The sequence below is a fragment of the Saccopteryx bilineata genome, chromosome 1 (genome assembly GCF_036850765.1).
Source record: "Saccopteryx bilineata isolate mSacBil1 chromosome 1, mSacBil1_pri_phased_curated, whole genome shotgun sequence".
Taxonomy (NCBI): domain Eukaryota; kingdom Metazoa; phylum Chordata; class Mammalia; order Chiroptera; family Emballonuridae; genus Saccopteryx; species Saccopteryx bilineata.
Window position 1 is genome coordinate 380802457 of NC_089490.1, and position 14121 is coordinate 380816577.

The 14121-nt window shown below is 50.3% G+C and overlaps 1 protein-coding gene across 10 annotated transcripts in view; it reads left to right on the plus strand.

Annotated features, from left to right (window-relative positions):
• PRR5L (proline rich 5 like) overlaps positions 1-14121 on the plus strand; it is a 123515-nt gene that overhangs the window by 71101 nt on the left and 38293 nt on the right. For 5 of the 10 annotated variants that reach the window (XM_066251288.1, XM_066251287.1, XM_066251286.1 and 2 more), the window contains exons 2-3: positions 5233-5523; positions 7107-7187. In XM_066251288.1, coding sequence (XP_066107385.1) covers positions 5360-5523; positions 7107-7187 — 245 coding nt within the window. In that variant the 5' untranslated portion in view covers positions 5233-5359. Of the gene's footprint in view, positions 1-1994; positions 2067-4139; positions 4307-4363; positions 4534-5232; positions 5524-7106; positions 7188-14121 lie in introns of those variants that run through there. The other 5 variants (XM_066251285.1, XM_066251295.1, XM_066251296.1 and 2 more) reach the window with 3 other exon arrangements.

The following is a 14121-nucleotide window of genomic DNA, read 5'->3' on the forward strand; positions in this document are numbered from 1 at the left end:
GTTGGTCTGACCAAAGCCACTGGTGACCACTTATGCTTCCGAGCTGCGGGCCTGGAGCTGCTCAACTCCATTTCTGCAATGCCCTTTCTGGGCTGTGGCAGGGGCAGGTGTTGGTCACAGTGTGAAGCTAGCTAAGAATCACCGGGCTCTTGGACCCAGCGGCTCCACTTCTTGGAATGCACCTCACTCAAATGGCCATGTGATTGCTAAGACTGGCAGATATGCTCATTCTTTTCCGTAACAAAAAAACCTGGCAAGTGCTGCAATACCCACCTGTCGGGGAGTGCTTAAATCAAGCGTAGTGTCCCCTCAGTGCAATAATGAAGAAACCTTTACAAATAACTAAGTAGACACGTAGAGAGGGATAGTGGAAGATGCCCGTGATGTATTATTAAAAGGGAAGAAATTACCCATTTTTATTAAAATATTACATGTGCTCATGGGCATGGCTGTTAAAAAATAAATTAAAATTCAGTTCCTTAACCCTGAAGCCATATTTCAGGGGCTCAATGGCCACTCGTGGCCATGGTTGTCATTAGACAGCGGGGACAGAGAGCGTCTGGTCCCAGAAAGCTCCGGCAGAGCTTCCCCACGTCATGAGATGGCCAGAGGGAAGCCCGCCGTCTCCGTATGTACAGACTTCTGGGAGTGTTTACATATGTCACAGTAAATAAGCAGGTTGCCTGTTACCAGAAAAATAGAAGCCCGTGGGATTTCTAAGGTAACAGTCTGTTTCTTAAGTTGGCGGTAGTTTGTCATTATTTAAGATGAGGGGGTTTGTGTGTGTAGAAACTCCTTTTTAAGTATGCCTCATTGTGAAAATATTTAAAAATATACAAGGGAGGGAGAGAGAGAGAGAGAGAGAGAGAGAGAGAGAGAGAGAAGTGCCTGGCAGGCAAGGCTGGAGGCTGGAAGACTCTCAGCCAGGTCTGGTTCCGGGAGAGAGAGAGAGAGAGAGAGAGAGAGAGAGAGAGAGAGAGGTTGCCTGGAGGCTGGAAGACTCTCAGCCAGGTCTGGTTCCGGGAGAGAGAGAGAGAGAGAGAGAGATTGCCTGGAGGCTGGAAGACTCTCAGCCAGGTCTGGTTTTCAGCCTTGGGCACATCACTTAGCCTGCTGGAGCCTCAGTTTCCTAATTTGACAGAATTCCTGCTCGACCTGCCTCATAGGGTTAGAGTAAGACTGAGGAGTGTGCCCGATGTGTGGAAAAACTGACACTGAAGAACGTGCCTCACAGACATGAGGGGTCAGTAAACAACGCTGCGAGTTACCAAAGGCCCGAGGAGGCAAGGTCCCAGCGCACTGTGCCCAGCACTGGGACTGGAGACCCGGCCGACTCCCGAGTATTTTCCAGCTGTTGCTGAGGTCGCCGTAACCAGGAGGAAGTGTGGCCATATTCCCACCAACGTCCTTGCTTGGAGATTTAGAAATAACAATTTATTTTATTTAACAAGCGGTGATGTAACATTTGCTGTTTGCCATGCACTGTTCTATGTGCTTTACAAATATGTACTCATTTTATCCTCACACAACCCTGAGGGAGTCGCTGTTAGCATGCTAGGTTCATGCAGAGGCTCAGAGACGGCAAGTAACTTGCCCCAGGCCACGCAGCTGGTAGGGAGTGGGTGTCTAACTGAGGCAGTCCTTGCTTTCTCCTGTCATCCTACTCTTGCTCCCATGAGATGTGGTCATAGAGTCCCTCAAGTCAGTGTATCAATCTTAGGGGCATGAGATTTCAAGTTGGATATGAAAGCTCCTGACTGAGAGTTCCTGACTAACTTGGTAGGTTCAATTCTAATTTTCTGGCTGAGTTTCATCAGGTGACTAAGTGGGAAGGGGCTGTAGCATTAGGCCAGTCTGGGCACCTGTCAGTGATTTGCCAGGTGTGAGCTGTGTGACTTTTGGCAGGTTACTTAACTTCTCTGGTCTTGCAATGGGGTTTCATGAGTAAGTTTACCTACTGTGACAGTGCTTGTCATCACGTCAGGCGGGCAGTCGATGCCTCATTAGCTGCTCTCCTTGCCTTCATCTTTACCTTGAGCAGCATGCTTAAACTTGAAGACGCAGAGGTGAGTGAGTGCCCATGTCTGTCTTCTAGCAGTTTACAGAATGGCCTGGGTGGAGGCTGGGGAACTTTCTAGATCAGGAGTCAGGGAACTTGAGTTATAGCCTGTGCCAGCTCTCTCCTACCCTGGTGATGTCGGACAGGTTTCTCTGCTGCTCTGGCCACACCTGTAAGTGGAGCCTGGGCTGGCAGCACTGAGGCCCCATCTGTCTTGTTGCTTTCTGATCTGTTACATTGAAGTCAGGACGAGCCTGTGCCGGTGGGGCGGCGCTAGAGCAGGTGGATGGAGGGCGCGTCGGCGTTTCCCTTCTGGCCACGCTGTTCAATGCTGGGGCATTTCCCTCCCTCCCTGTGGGGCTCCGCAGAGGCCTGTGGGCTCTGGCCAGAACTGGAACGGTGGGAACAAAGCTGGCTTCGGTTGTCTCCTGCCTGTCAGGATCTGTAGGCTGCAGATTTTGCAGCTGAAGGATGAGTCAGCAGCAGAATGCCTTGTCGTGTGTCCCTCTGCAGCCGGTGGGTGGCTGTGGGACCTACCATCGTCGTCCTCTGTGGCTGAAAATCGCCTTTACTTAAAAAGAGTTGCCTGTGCGGATGCAGTTGGCCACGTTTCTTGCTGGATGTGCACATGGCTTACAGTAGGAGGCTTGGGGGACACCAACTGAGAAGTGGAGGGGGACAGGGGCCAGCCCCCTGGTCCCCAGTGTCACACAGCCTCCCTGTGAAAAGGGCTGTTTGGCAGGCAGCCGGAAGGTAAACACTTGGAATGATCCATTCAGTTCCCCTCCTTCCCTGCACAACTGCCACTGAGTGGGAGGCAGCCCCGTCACTTCAAGTTTAAGGTTCTCGTAAAAGGAGTTAATATCCTGTAATTACACAGATGAATTACACTTCGCAGGCCCATTTCAGGAAAGGCAACGAAATGGATCCTCTTGTAATCGTGTGACCTTTGCTGGGCGAGGTAAAGCCCAAAGCCAGCCAGCAGAAGGATGCGGAGGGGGCTGCCCAGGTTTTATGACTTGCTGGCCTCGCTCATTGATTTGCATAGATCTTTCCAAGTTCTGGTGGCACTTGTGGAGTTGCTGAGACCCTCTGACACTTGAGCAGGCATGTTAAGACTTCCCTGGCATTCACTGATGAATTTCAGTCACTGCTGACTCATTCTGAGAGTGGAGAGGAGGGGCGGAAGACGATAAAAGAAAATGGCTCACAACTCTGCTTTCCTTGAAAAATCGCTGGGGTAGGACAAGCCATTCCTTTCTCAGTTCTTGGTCTTACAAGTGCATTGTCACTGTGCCCAGCGCCTGTAGACTGCTGCGAGCCCCTCCCATGCTTTCTGGATGGACGGCCTCCCTGCCTGTCTCACAGCCGCCTTCCTGTGGTATTTAATTGGAAGCTAACACCTTGGTTTCTCCTTCTTCAAACGTTGCTATGAAGCTGGGGCTGCAAAACCTTCTCCCTCTCTCAGCCTGCAGATTGACAGTTTGGGCTGGAATATTGCTTTGTCTTTCAGCACTGGTTTTCGGGACAAAACAGCGAGCTGGCGAGAGAGGTAGCAGTGAGAGTAGGTCTGGGCTCACCTGTGAAACCTTGAGAAAAAAGCGGTGGTTAACCTCGGTGATGTTTCCTTTCGTCCTTCACTCTGGTCAGCTCCAAAACTCACTTTAAGTCATCGATGGAGACTTTGGGTTCACTAAAGAATGAGAGACTGAAATGACAGGTTCAGGGGTGCCGGGAGTGAGAGCAACTGGTCTGACAAATTGGCAGTTGCAAAATAGTCACAGGGGGACGTCAAGTTCTGCACGGGAAATATAGTCGATTGTACTGTCATGACTACTACACGTGGTGCCAGTTGGGTACTGCGGATTTCCAGGGGAACACTGTGTAAAGTATAGGATTGTCTAACCACAAAGCTGTACACCCGAAAGCAATACAAAAAAAAAAAAAAAAAGAAAGAAAGCAATTAGCCTGAATGGAAACAGACAAGAGTGTTGAGGGTCTTGGGTCTGCCATTCTGCAGGTGATGTCACACGATCTCATTTCACGTCTTATCAGTCCTGTGAAGTTGGCAGTGCTGACGGCCCAGGACTCTTTTACACGCAGTGCGCTCAAAGTCTCACACCTCGGGAGTGGCTTCATTCAGACTCAGGCCAAGGTTCACGGCGAAGCCTTGGCCATTCGGCAGGAAGCCATAAAGTCTCCTAGGACGTGCTCAGAGGACAGTGTCCTTGAGCCCAACCCTGCAGGGTAAGTTAGATTTAGATAAGCAGAGAGGAAAAGGAAGGGGATTCTGGGCAGGAGGAGCAGAAGATGCAATCAGCAAGCCTGGGAAAAGGGACTAGGAATGAGGACGGGGAGCAGTGCTGCTGGTTGTAAGCTCCACAGGGCAGGGACCATGGAGGCCGCCATGTTCCCCAGGGCCGCCATTACGCCCCCAGTGCCTGAGGGAGGACCTGCTGCATAGGAGGCGCTCAGTAAGTGTTTATTGTGTGAACGAAGACACAAGCAGTCATCTCCGTAGACCTTGAGCCTTTTGAGGTCAGGGACTAGGTCTTAAAAAAATCTTTGGATACCCCACAGCTCCCAGTGGTTAATAAATAATAAACACTCAGTAAATCTGCTCTGATGGGATGGATGAATGAATGAATGAATGGCAGGTAGGGGTGGTGGGAGATGTACCTGAGTAAAGAGCACTGATGCTTTAGGAAACACTGAAAACGGCACATGGGCTGGTGTGGGAAGGACATATCGTGGAAGGTTTTCAGTGCCAGAACAAGGTGCTCTTGTGTTTTCCTTGAGGCATTTTTTTTAAGAGGCTGTGTTTTAATGCACAACATTGTGGGGTCTGCAGAACCCAGCCAGCGTCCCAACGTTGATGGGTTGTGCGCACGCCCCATGGTCAAGGACAGCTTAGAAATCGCTTTTCTGAAGGGCTGGCCTCAACCTGGCCCTATGGGCACTGACTTCCTACTTTGGGGTGACTACACTGTTTAAACCAAAAGAGACCTGTAAAAACTTGTAAATGGGAGCCCACAGGGTATGGCGGGGGGGGGGGGGGGTTGGCGTCCCGGCGGTTTTGGGATAGTTTGGCTGGAAAGTCTCAGCTAACTTCCTCCAAGATGTGGTCTGCCCAGCCTGGGCATTTTCAATAAGAGCTGCCCTCCTTTTTCTAGGTATTGGCTACATTTGTGGTTTTGAGAAAATCTGCAAGCCTGAAGGCAGCAGCCCTGGGAGAAGCCCTTCCCGTGGACAGTCGGAACCTTCTGGTCCAGAGGAGAAGCCGTCCCCTCACCTGGACTTATGACCCGCGGCTTCGCTCCCAGTCTGCCCGTCGAGTTCCACAAGATGGGCTCCTTCCGCAGGCCCAGACCGCGCTTCATGAGCTCCCCGGTGCTCAGCGACCTGCCTCGGTTCCAGGCCGCCCGACAGGCCCTGCAGCTGAGCTCCAACTCGGCCTGGAACAGGTAGAGGAGGCGGCCAGGGGCGGGCGGGCTGGGGCCCCGTCAGGGCTAAGCTGCTGCTGCGTCTGAGGTCTCTGCTTCCGAAGGTCGTGCCTCTAGGGCTAGTTGATGGAGATAGACTGTTTTCCTACAGAGACTCTGTCCATGAGCTTTCCTTGTTTTTGGAAAGGTGGAGCGTGGACCACAGGGGGCCTCAGGCCTAGCCTGGGGCAGTTGGGTTGGAACTTAGTTACTGTTCATGCTCATCTGTCACATTCCTAAGTCAGAGGACCTGAAGGTGGTACATTATAGGTAACCTCAAGTCACCTTCTAACCTATTTGGGGGGATAAGATACGTCTGTGAAAAGCTGAATGAGTGGCGTAAACCAGAGATCATCATAGAACCAGCGAGCCCGAGGTGATTGCAAGAGGAGACAGGAGACTTTTTTTTGTAAGGTGGCAAGCTGACCTTTTGCACACCAAACGGAGTAGAGAATCAATACTCTTGTCTTGCGCTTCTGTGGGACACTATTTTTCAAATTGATGCACTTACTTTTCAAGTAAATTCAATGCATCATTATTTGAAAGCCTTTCTGACTCTCTTTTGGGATCAGAAGTTTGGATCGTTATGGACTTTCTTGAGGAATATACAGCTCTTGTGGTGGGGGAAGGAAAGGGAGCTCTATGAAATGTTCTGATTTTAACTGGACCCTTGTTCTTTAAAAAAAGGCCTGGGCCCGCCTGACCTGTGGTGGCGCAGTGGATAAAGTGTCGACCTGGAAATGCTGAGGTCGCCGGTTCGAAACCCTGGGCTTGCCTGGTCAAGGCACATATGGGAGTTGATGCTTCCAGCTCCTCCCCCCTCCCTTCTCTCTCTCTGTCTCTCCTCTCTCTTTCTCTCTATGTCTCTCCCTCTCCTCTCTAAAATGAATAAATTAAAAAAAAATACCATTACCGTTAAAAAAAAAAAAAAAAGGCCTGGGCCCCTCAGTAAAGACAAGATTGTAATCAGCTCCTTGCTGAAATATGGGGCTGGGGTCCCAGAGAAGGTGGAGTCGAGACTTAATGTGGGCTTTCGGAGTAACTCGACTCCTGTGTACAGCACACAGTGAGATTCTTCCAAGGAAAGTACTGTTAGAGAACAGGTGAGGGCTGACCTTCCTATGAGCCCAGGCTGCCCTCTGAAGACAGGGCCGCCTGGGAAGGAAATCCCAGGCCTGTGCCGGCAGCACCGCTTCAGATTCTGCAGGCCCAGAGGTGCTGGCCACGCAGTTTGCTGAGAGCAGATCCCACTGCCTGCCCTTGATTATTGCCACTCACCAGCAGGGCTGCCAGAGAAGTGAGGGAGGGAGACCGCGCCTGTGAGAAGTGGGTGGGGGGAGGGGCTGCTTTTGTGGTCCTCCTGACCTCAGCCCCTCTTCCTCCCAAGGCTGGAAGGAAAAGGATGGGTTCCAGGGACGGAAGGCGTGGCCATGTGTAAGCCACCCCTGTTTATGCCACAGGTGTGTTGGCCCTTTTAGCTGCCTTCAGCCCTGAGCTGTTGGTTGGGATGACCCTGGGAGGGGGGGCAGAGCCTCAAACCAGGAGTTATTTCTGTTTCCCCTCAGTGTCCAGACTGCCGTGATCAATGTCTTCAAAGGTGGAGGCTTGCAAAGCAATGAGCTCTATGCACTGAATGAAAACATCAGGTATGTGCAGGCCAGGCCAGAGGGTGTTTCCCCGCGGGTCTGAGCTGGGGCGGAGAGGGGGGCTACCCCACTAGGAACCTTATCTTAAGTGTTGTTTTCTGCTTGGTTCTTGTTGCTGCTTATGTTGGCTTTCGTGTGGCTCTGATGGATGTTAAATTCCAAGACCCTTATCGGTCTAGACTTCTACTTCAGAGGGTGTCATCCATGTGTTCATGTATGTAGTGTGTGTGTGTGTGTGTGTGTGGTGGGGCGGGTAGTGGGCTCATAGATGGTAGCTGTCTCCTTCTATTCTGTAAAGATTGACTGTGTCTTATATAATCATTAGGCACCATGTTAGGCAAGATGCCTAATGGTTCCAACCAGACTGCTTGGGGTTTTATTGGTGTTCTTTTAACTAAGTGACTTACCAACATTTTTGTGCCTCGGTTTCCTCTTACGTGAAACAGGGATAGAAAATGTGTCTACTTCCATAGGATTGTGTAGATTAAATTAACTTGTTATACAAATAATCTGTTAGAACAGGGTGGGAACACACAGAGTCCTTGGTCCTTCTAGCTCTCAACAGCATTGTTGGTCACTGTCATTCCTGTTAGGTTTTAGCGATAAACCCTCGATCAGCCATGACAGAGCTCTCAACAAGACATGGTCCTTGAGGAGTTTATTGTCTTCCAGAATCTTTCCAGTAGAGTAGCATTGGTTTTTCCTTCTTTCATTCATCAACTACTTGAGTGCCTCCCTATTGGCCAGGCACCGGAGAGACAACAATGAGCAAAGACAGACATGGACCTTGCTCTCCTGGAATTCATATTCAGTCAGGGAGATAATTATTACTTGACCAATCACACTTGTAAAATGTAGAAGTGTAACCGTGACGGCTGCTACCACACAGCTGAGTGATGAAAGCGTGGGTCACTACGACCTGATCCTGCTCAGGAGGCCTGGGATGCTATGCCATGCTTGTGCTGTGAGCTGCAGCATCCGTGGGAATTAACTAGGTGAAGAGGGCTCACGGTGGTGGAAAGTGCAGGCGCAAAGGTCCTGTGGAGGCAATGAGCAAGGAACTGAAAGAAGACTACCTGTGTGTAGAGCACCAGAGGTTGGGTGGTGCTGTGAGGCAGGCAGAGCCCTGAGCATCAGGGTGTCCTGGAAATAGGAGGTTAAATATCAGGCCTTTTGATGCCCTGGTGTTCATTCCTCTCTGGTGTGATAAGTACAAAACATCAAGGCAAAAGACCCAACCCGGGAGTGCGCAGAACAATAAACAAGGCCATTATTCAAGTCCTGTTTATATTTAGTCGAGACTTGTGTTGAAGGGTCAACGAGGTGTTTTAAGAACTCTGCTTTCATTAGAATGTTTAAAGCTCAGAAGTAAACAGAGTTGTGTTAAATTTCTACCCAGGTGCTCGAATTTCACATAATAATTACACAAATATGGAAAGAGTCCATAGATATTATCTAGCCCAAAGGCCTCTTTTCACAGAGGAGGAAACTGAGACCCTAAGAAGTTGAATGACCAAGGCAAAGCTGAGTCAGCCACCCCTCTAATGACAAGTGCTCAATTTTACTCCAAAGAACTAGGATCCTGACCTTTCCCTGAGGGTCCTTCAGCTCACAATCGAAGTATAAATAAGAAAGGGTAACTCAGGAATGCACTAATTGTTCCTCACTTCAGGAGCCCAATCCTGAAATTGTATTTAAAATCTGTGTGTGTGGGCAGCTGGGAAAAGGAGACGCCCCACCAGGGCTGCAGCACTGGCAGCCTTCAGGTGCCAAGCACTTCCAGCGGGTGAGGCTGGCCTGGGTGTGGCAGTGAGCGCTCACCCCCTGCCGACAGACCAACCGACCCGGGGGGGGGGGGGGGGGGGGGGGGGAGGAGATTGCCCCAGCAGAACACAGGCCCAGTGACATATCCTCTTATTTCTCAAGAAGAACAGGAAATTAGGATTTTTATGTGAAATTTCCTGGCTTTTAAATGTTGATAAATAATCCACATTTCCTCAAACACTGGTATAGGTCAAAACAAAACACATCTGTGGGCTGAATTGGACCCACAGGCTACCCGTTTATAAGGTCAGCTGTGGTATGCATGGGGGAGGCATCGCTGGTGGGGGGGGTCGCACCCCAGAGTCTGGCACTGAGACCACATGATGGGGGAGAAGGGAGCCAGGAGAAGCCCTGGGCACCTTTCACGTACACCCAGATTGGTCCCTTTCCATAGCCCTGTGAGGCAGCCATTGCCATCAGTAGTTTATTCACAGATTTGTGGATAAGAATGAAATAACGTGTCCAACGTCATGCAGCCATGAGGGGTGGAGTCAGAATTTGGACTGTTGTCTGACTTAGACACCAGCGTTAGTTTGCTCAGGCTGCCATAGAAAAGGCCATAACTGGGTGGCTTCAATGACAGACACTACTCACTATTCGGAAGCTGGGAAGTGTGGAGTCAAGATGTTGGTAGATTTGGTTCCTAGTGAGAGCTCTCTTCTTGGCCGCCATCTTGCTGTGTCCACATGGCTTCTCTTTTATGTATACCAGGGGAGACAGCAAGCTCGGGTGCCCTTTCTTATAAGGGCAGTAATCCCATCATGGGCCCCACCCTCACAACCTCATCTAATTAACCTCCCAAAGGCCCCATCTCCAAATACCATCATGTTGGTGGGGGTGGGTAAAGGGCTTCAATATATGAATTTGCAAGGAGACACAATTAAGTTCTTAGCAACACCTGTGCATTTTGCACAATATCTCTATGTCAGAGAGAGAGAGAGATTTTAGGGTGGGAGAAAGGTTAAGGTGATGATCTTGAGCTTTCTTTCTACTATCACCCCTTTCACGAGCCTCTGAGCCCATCTCTCATCATGTGCTGTTATGATTCTTAACACCCTCTGAGGGGCATGACACTCCCCCAACTCTCCACTCCTGGGTTTTGGGGGCTGCTGGATATTCCTCTCTATGTTTTGAGTGATTTTCAGGCTAATGGGAAAATACATATGGTTGGGATTTGAAGCTGATTGCTCAGATGTGAATTGAACCCAGAATAAGTCAAAGCTGTCAAAAACCACAGCTTCTGTCACCCATGTTCTCTGTACCGTCCACCTCCTGGCCTTTCTCTAGGACGTTAGTGAGGCTGGAGATGGGCTTTCAACCACAGAAACGACTCCGAGTATAACTGAGCACGTCAAACGCGTCCTGGGCCTGTATGTGACCTGCTCGTCTACGTCAAATAAAGTGGGCTGGCCTTGTATGCGTGTCCCCTTCTGTAAGTGCCTACAGGAAACTAAGCGCAGCTGCCCTTATTTCAGTACTTAAAGTGCCAAAGGGGACATGCTCTTCTCTGTTTATATTTTCCTTTTCTCTTCTTCTTCCTTTTGGAAAACCTGTTTGCAGAAGAGACCCAGAAACTCCACCAGGCTGATGCCTGACCCGTGGGGAGGGTTCATGCATGAGGGTGGGGGGTGCTGTCCGGGACGGTAGGAGTATAGGGAAGATGATGTGGAAGGAGAGATGGTGAACTATCCTCAAGCCCGTTTTTCAATCAAGGGTGACAGTTCTCTGTGCAGGAAGATCTGTGCCAGGTTCGGTAGGATTTTTAAAACTTGCTAAGAGGGTAGCTTCTGGACTCAGAGAGACTGGGGATCAAGATGAGACTAGCTGTAGGACCTTGGGCATAGCACTTCGTTTTCCCAAGATCCTTTTTCCTATTACACTATGGGGGTAATAATCGCGTCAATCTGGTGGTGGTTAGGCGGACGGAGATACTGCTAAAAATGTCATTGGCACATCATCCGGCACGTAATAAACAGCCATTATTATCCTGTTATTATGAAGATTTAGCAATACCAAAGTGACAAATGACGGTGCGTACCACGCCCGGGAGCACAGGGCAACGTGACGAACTGGCCCGTGAACAGTGTAAAGATTTCTTCCGCAGTGTGCATGAGGTAAGCTCACTTTGACCTTGAGAGGTTCCTGGCAGGCTCCTCCAAGAATGTGCTGGACCTGATGTTCGGGTGAGGTGTGGTTCTGACAAGGAGGGCCAGCTGTGCCTCCTTTCCGCAGAGCACAGAAAGCGGAAGTGACTCGCGGTTCTCCATTCTATTCAAGCCAAACAGCAATAAATTCTGTTGCACTGTCCAAGCTCAGTATCAGAAGCTTCATCAATCAGCTTCCCCGGGTCATCCCAGCCAGCCCCAACCATTTTTTTTTTCTAGTTGTGGAGTTAGTATATTCCCTGAGAAATGTAAATTCATCTAAATATTAGCCAATGTAAAGGATGACCAGGAAGGTAGAAGTTTTATGTAACGGGATCCTGAAAGGCAGTCATGACAAACAATTGGTCCTTTCTTTAAAGACATGTCACTGAAAATGAACAGGTAGACTTGGGGGTAGCTATGGGGATGAATTTTGGATGCAGGATGGTCAAGTTCTAAAGACCCATGATTAGATCTGAAGAAGGGCGTGGAGACCTTTTAAGAACAAATTCATAAGGCCTGTCACACCTCGATAAAGTGGCAGATTTTCTCCAGATAAAAGTCAGCACACATGCTCTGCCAATAAGAAGACCATAACTCCAGATATTTTCTCTTGAAACTGCTTTAGAAAGCAGGGTGTACACGCTGTTGTACTTTTTTAAGGCAAGAAAAAATAAATGACCTTTCAGAATAGATCTAGTCTAGTGAAATGGAATAGATACAGTTGAGTCATCACAACCTACCATCTGCCTGCCCTGAATTTCCATCTGCCCTGGCCTGGGCTGGTCCTGCGTGTCTTCTTGGCTTAAATTCTCTGTGGGACATTGATGTGGTTTTTAACCCCCCCTCCCGCCTCCATCCTGAGGTGGCTGCATGTTGGCCATGGCGACAATCTGGGTTAGAGGTTTGGGTTTCACGAGCTCTTCCAGGAACAAGTGGCCAAGCTCTGCAACACGGGAGCACGCTCTTTCTAAACATGCGTTTCAGCCGACTGTTCTACTGCTGATTGTATGTGAGCAAGAAGAATGAGAAAAGTGCGAGAAACCTACAGTCAATGGGCACCGCTTCCTATAAGAACTTGGGCAAGTAGGTTCTTCCCAGTGTTTTCACCTTTTGATGGGCTGGCGCCTGTGTGTAGAGAGGGGGAGGGGTCCTTGCTTGTCCTACTCATCTCTTCAGTGAATGTTTGGGGAGTACTCTGCCAGGGACTGGGCCAGGGTCTGGGGTAGCCATTGAGGTAGGTGGTTCTTGTTCTTAGAGGGCTTACTGCAGAGTGAGAGAGGGGGACTGAGCAGGTGATGGCCAAACCCGCGGTGCCCATGCCGAGGACGGACACATAATTAGATTGGGAGATGGGAGAAAGGGTTGCCTCAGTTGAACTCTGAAGGATGAGCAGGCAGGGTCCTCAGAAAGGACAACCGAGGCTGTAACTGTCTTGCCGCCGCGCTCTCCTTGCCCTCCTCTCCCCTCCGTTTCCCTCGCAGAATTTTCTTCCTCTGCAGAAATAACAAGGCTCGGGGAGGGCTGAGGTTTCCAGAAACCAGAGATGAGTTCTCTGCAGCTGGCCTGAGGCAGGAAACTCACATTTTCCTCCTCTCTCCAACCACCCTGCTTCTGTTCTTGCTGGGAGGGAGTTGTCACGAAGGAAACCCCAGAGATTTTCAAGGGAAGAGGAGGTTCCAAGAATTGTGCTCGATCGTTGACAGGTCTGAGCCGAGACGTCTTCCTTCAGAGTCAGTTGGCTGCCTGAGCCCCCCCGGGGGGGGGGGGGAATCCACCTCCGATTTTTCTATCTCCATAAGGGAGTCTCTGGGACCCACAGCTTTGGGGGGGATGGCTGGGAGGAGAGGAGAAGGTGGAGAGCCTGGGTGCAGCCCCCCAGGCTGGCAGAGTAAGCCAGGCTGGGGTGAGAGTCTGTGAGGTAAATGACAACCGCAGATGTTTGTATAGTGTTTAGTAGAAGTCATGCTTTAGAAATGGTCACTCTTTTAAAACTCACTACATCCATATGAGATAGGCACTGTAGCCCTGTCTTACAGATGGGGAAATTGAGGCACAGAGAGGTAGACTAACTTGCCCAGAGTGGTATAGCTAGTTAGTAGCTGAGCTGGGATTTGAACCTGGGCCTCCTCTGTTCCTAAAAACACAGCAGGTAGGCTGCAAGAGGTAACGCAGAGCTGGTACTGTTCCTATTTAGTCCTGATGTGCTGGGATATAAATAGATCCTAGTTTGGGAGGGCATAAGTAAAGGCTTTTGTTATTTTGGCCCCGGTGATTCTGCCTCTGTGTTGGTATCTTCTGTCTGCTCTGGTTAACAAACAGACCTGACTTCGGGGTGTGGGACGAATCGTGAGAGGGAAGTGGCACATCTGAAACCTTGGGGGCTGGCCCGAGTGGTGGTTGGCCTGCAAAGTGTTTAGAAATATAGACCTCTCCTCTAAAGCCCGGGCCTCTCTGGGAAGTTCGTGCTGGGCAATGCAGGACCCACGGCCTGGCGCTGGCGCTGGTCGCGGGAGCCGGAGTCCGGCTGCTGGCGGCAGCGGCGTTTGCTGCTGTGTCCACTCTCTGTGCCCACCTGCACCCGTGGGCACGGGAGGTACCCCTGGCTAACGTTCAGGTTGGCCTCAGTTCAAGTTGGGATCGTCCAGTGTATGACCCTGGATGAAACTCTGAGCATTGCTCTCCTCATCTGCAAGGCGAGGGTAAGTTCCTGCCCAAGAGGGCTGCTGGAGAACTCGAGATGCTTTGTGCCAACGGGCTCGTGTCTTGTGTGCACCCTGATTAGGAGCTCGGTAAATGCTCTTTGTTGGTTTCCTCCATCTTTTTCATGGTCTCCTCCACTGCCACCCACCGGGGTGCAAAAACCAGGGAGGTGTGGGGGTACTAGCACTTTACCTGAGTCATGGACACCGCCTCTGAGGGGCCCCTAGAATGGACCCCAGGAGGAAAGGGGTGTTTCCTTACCC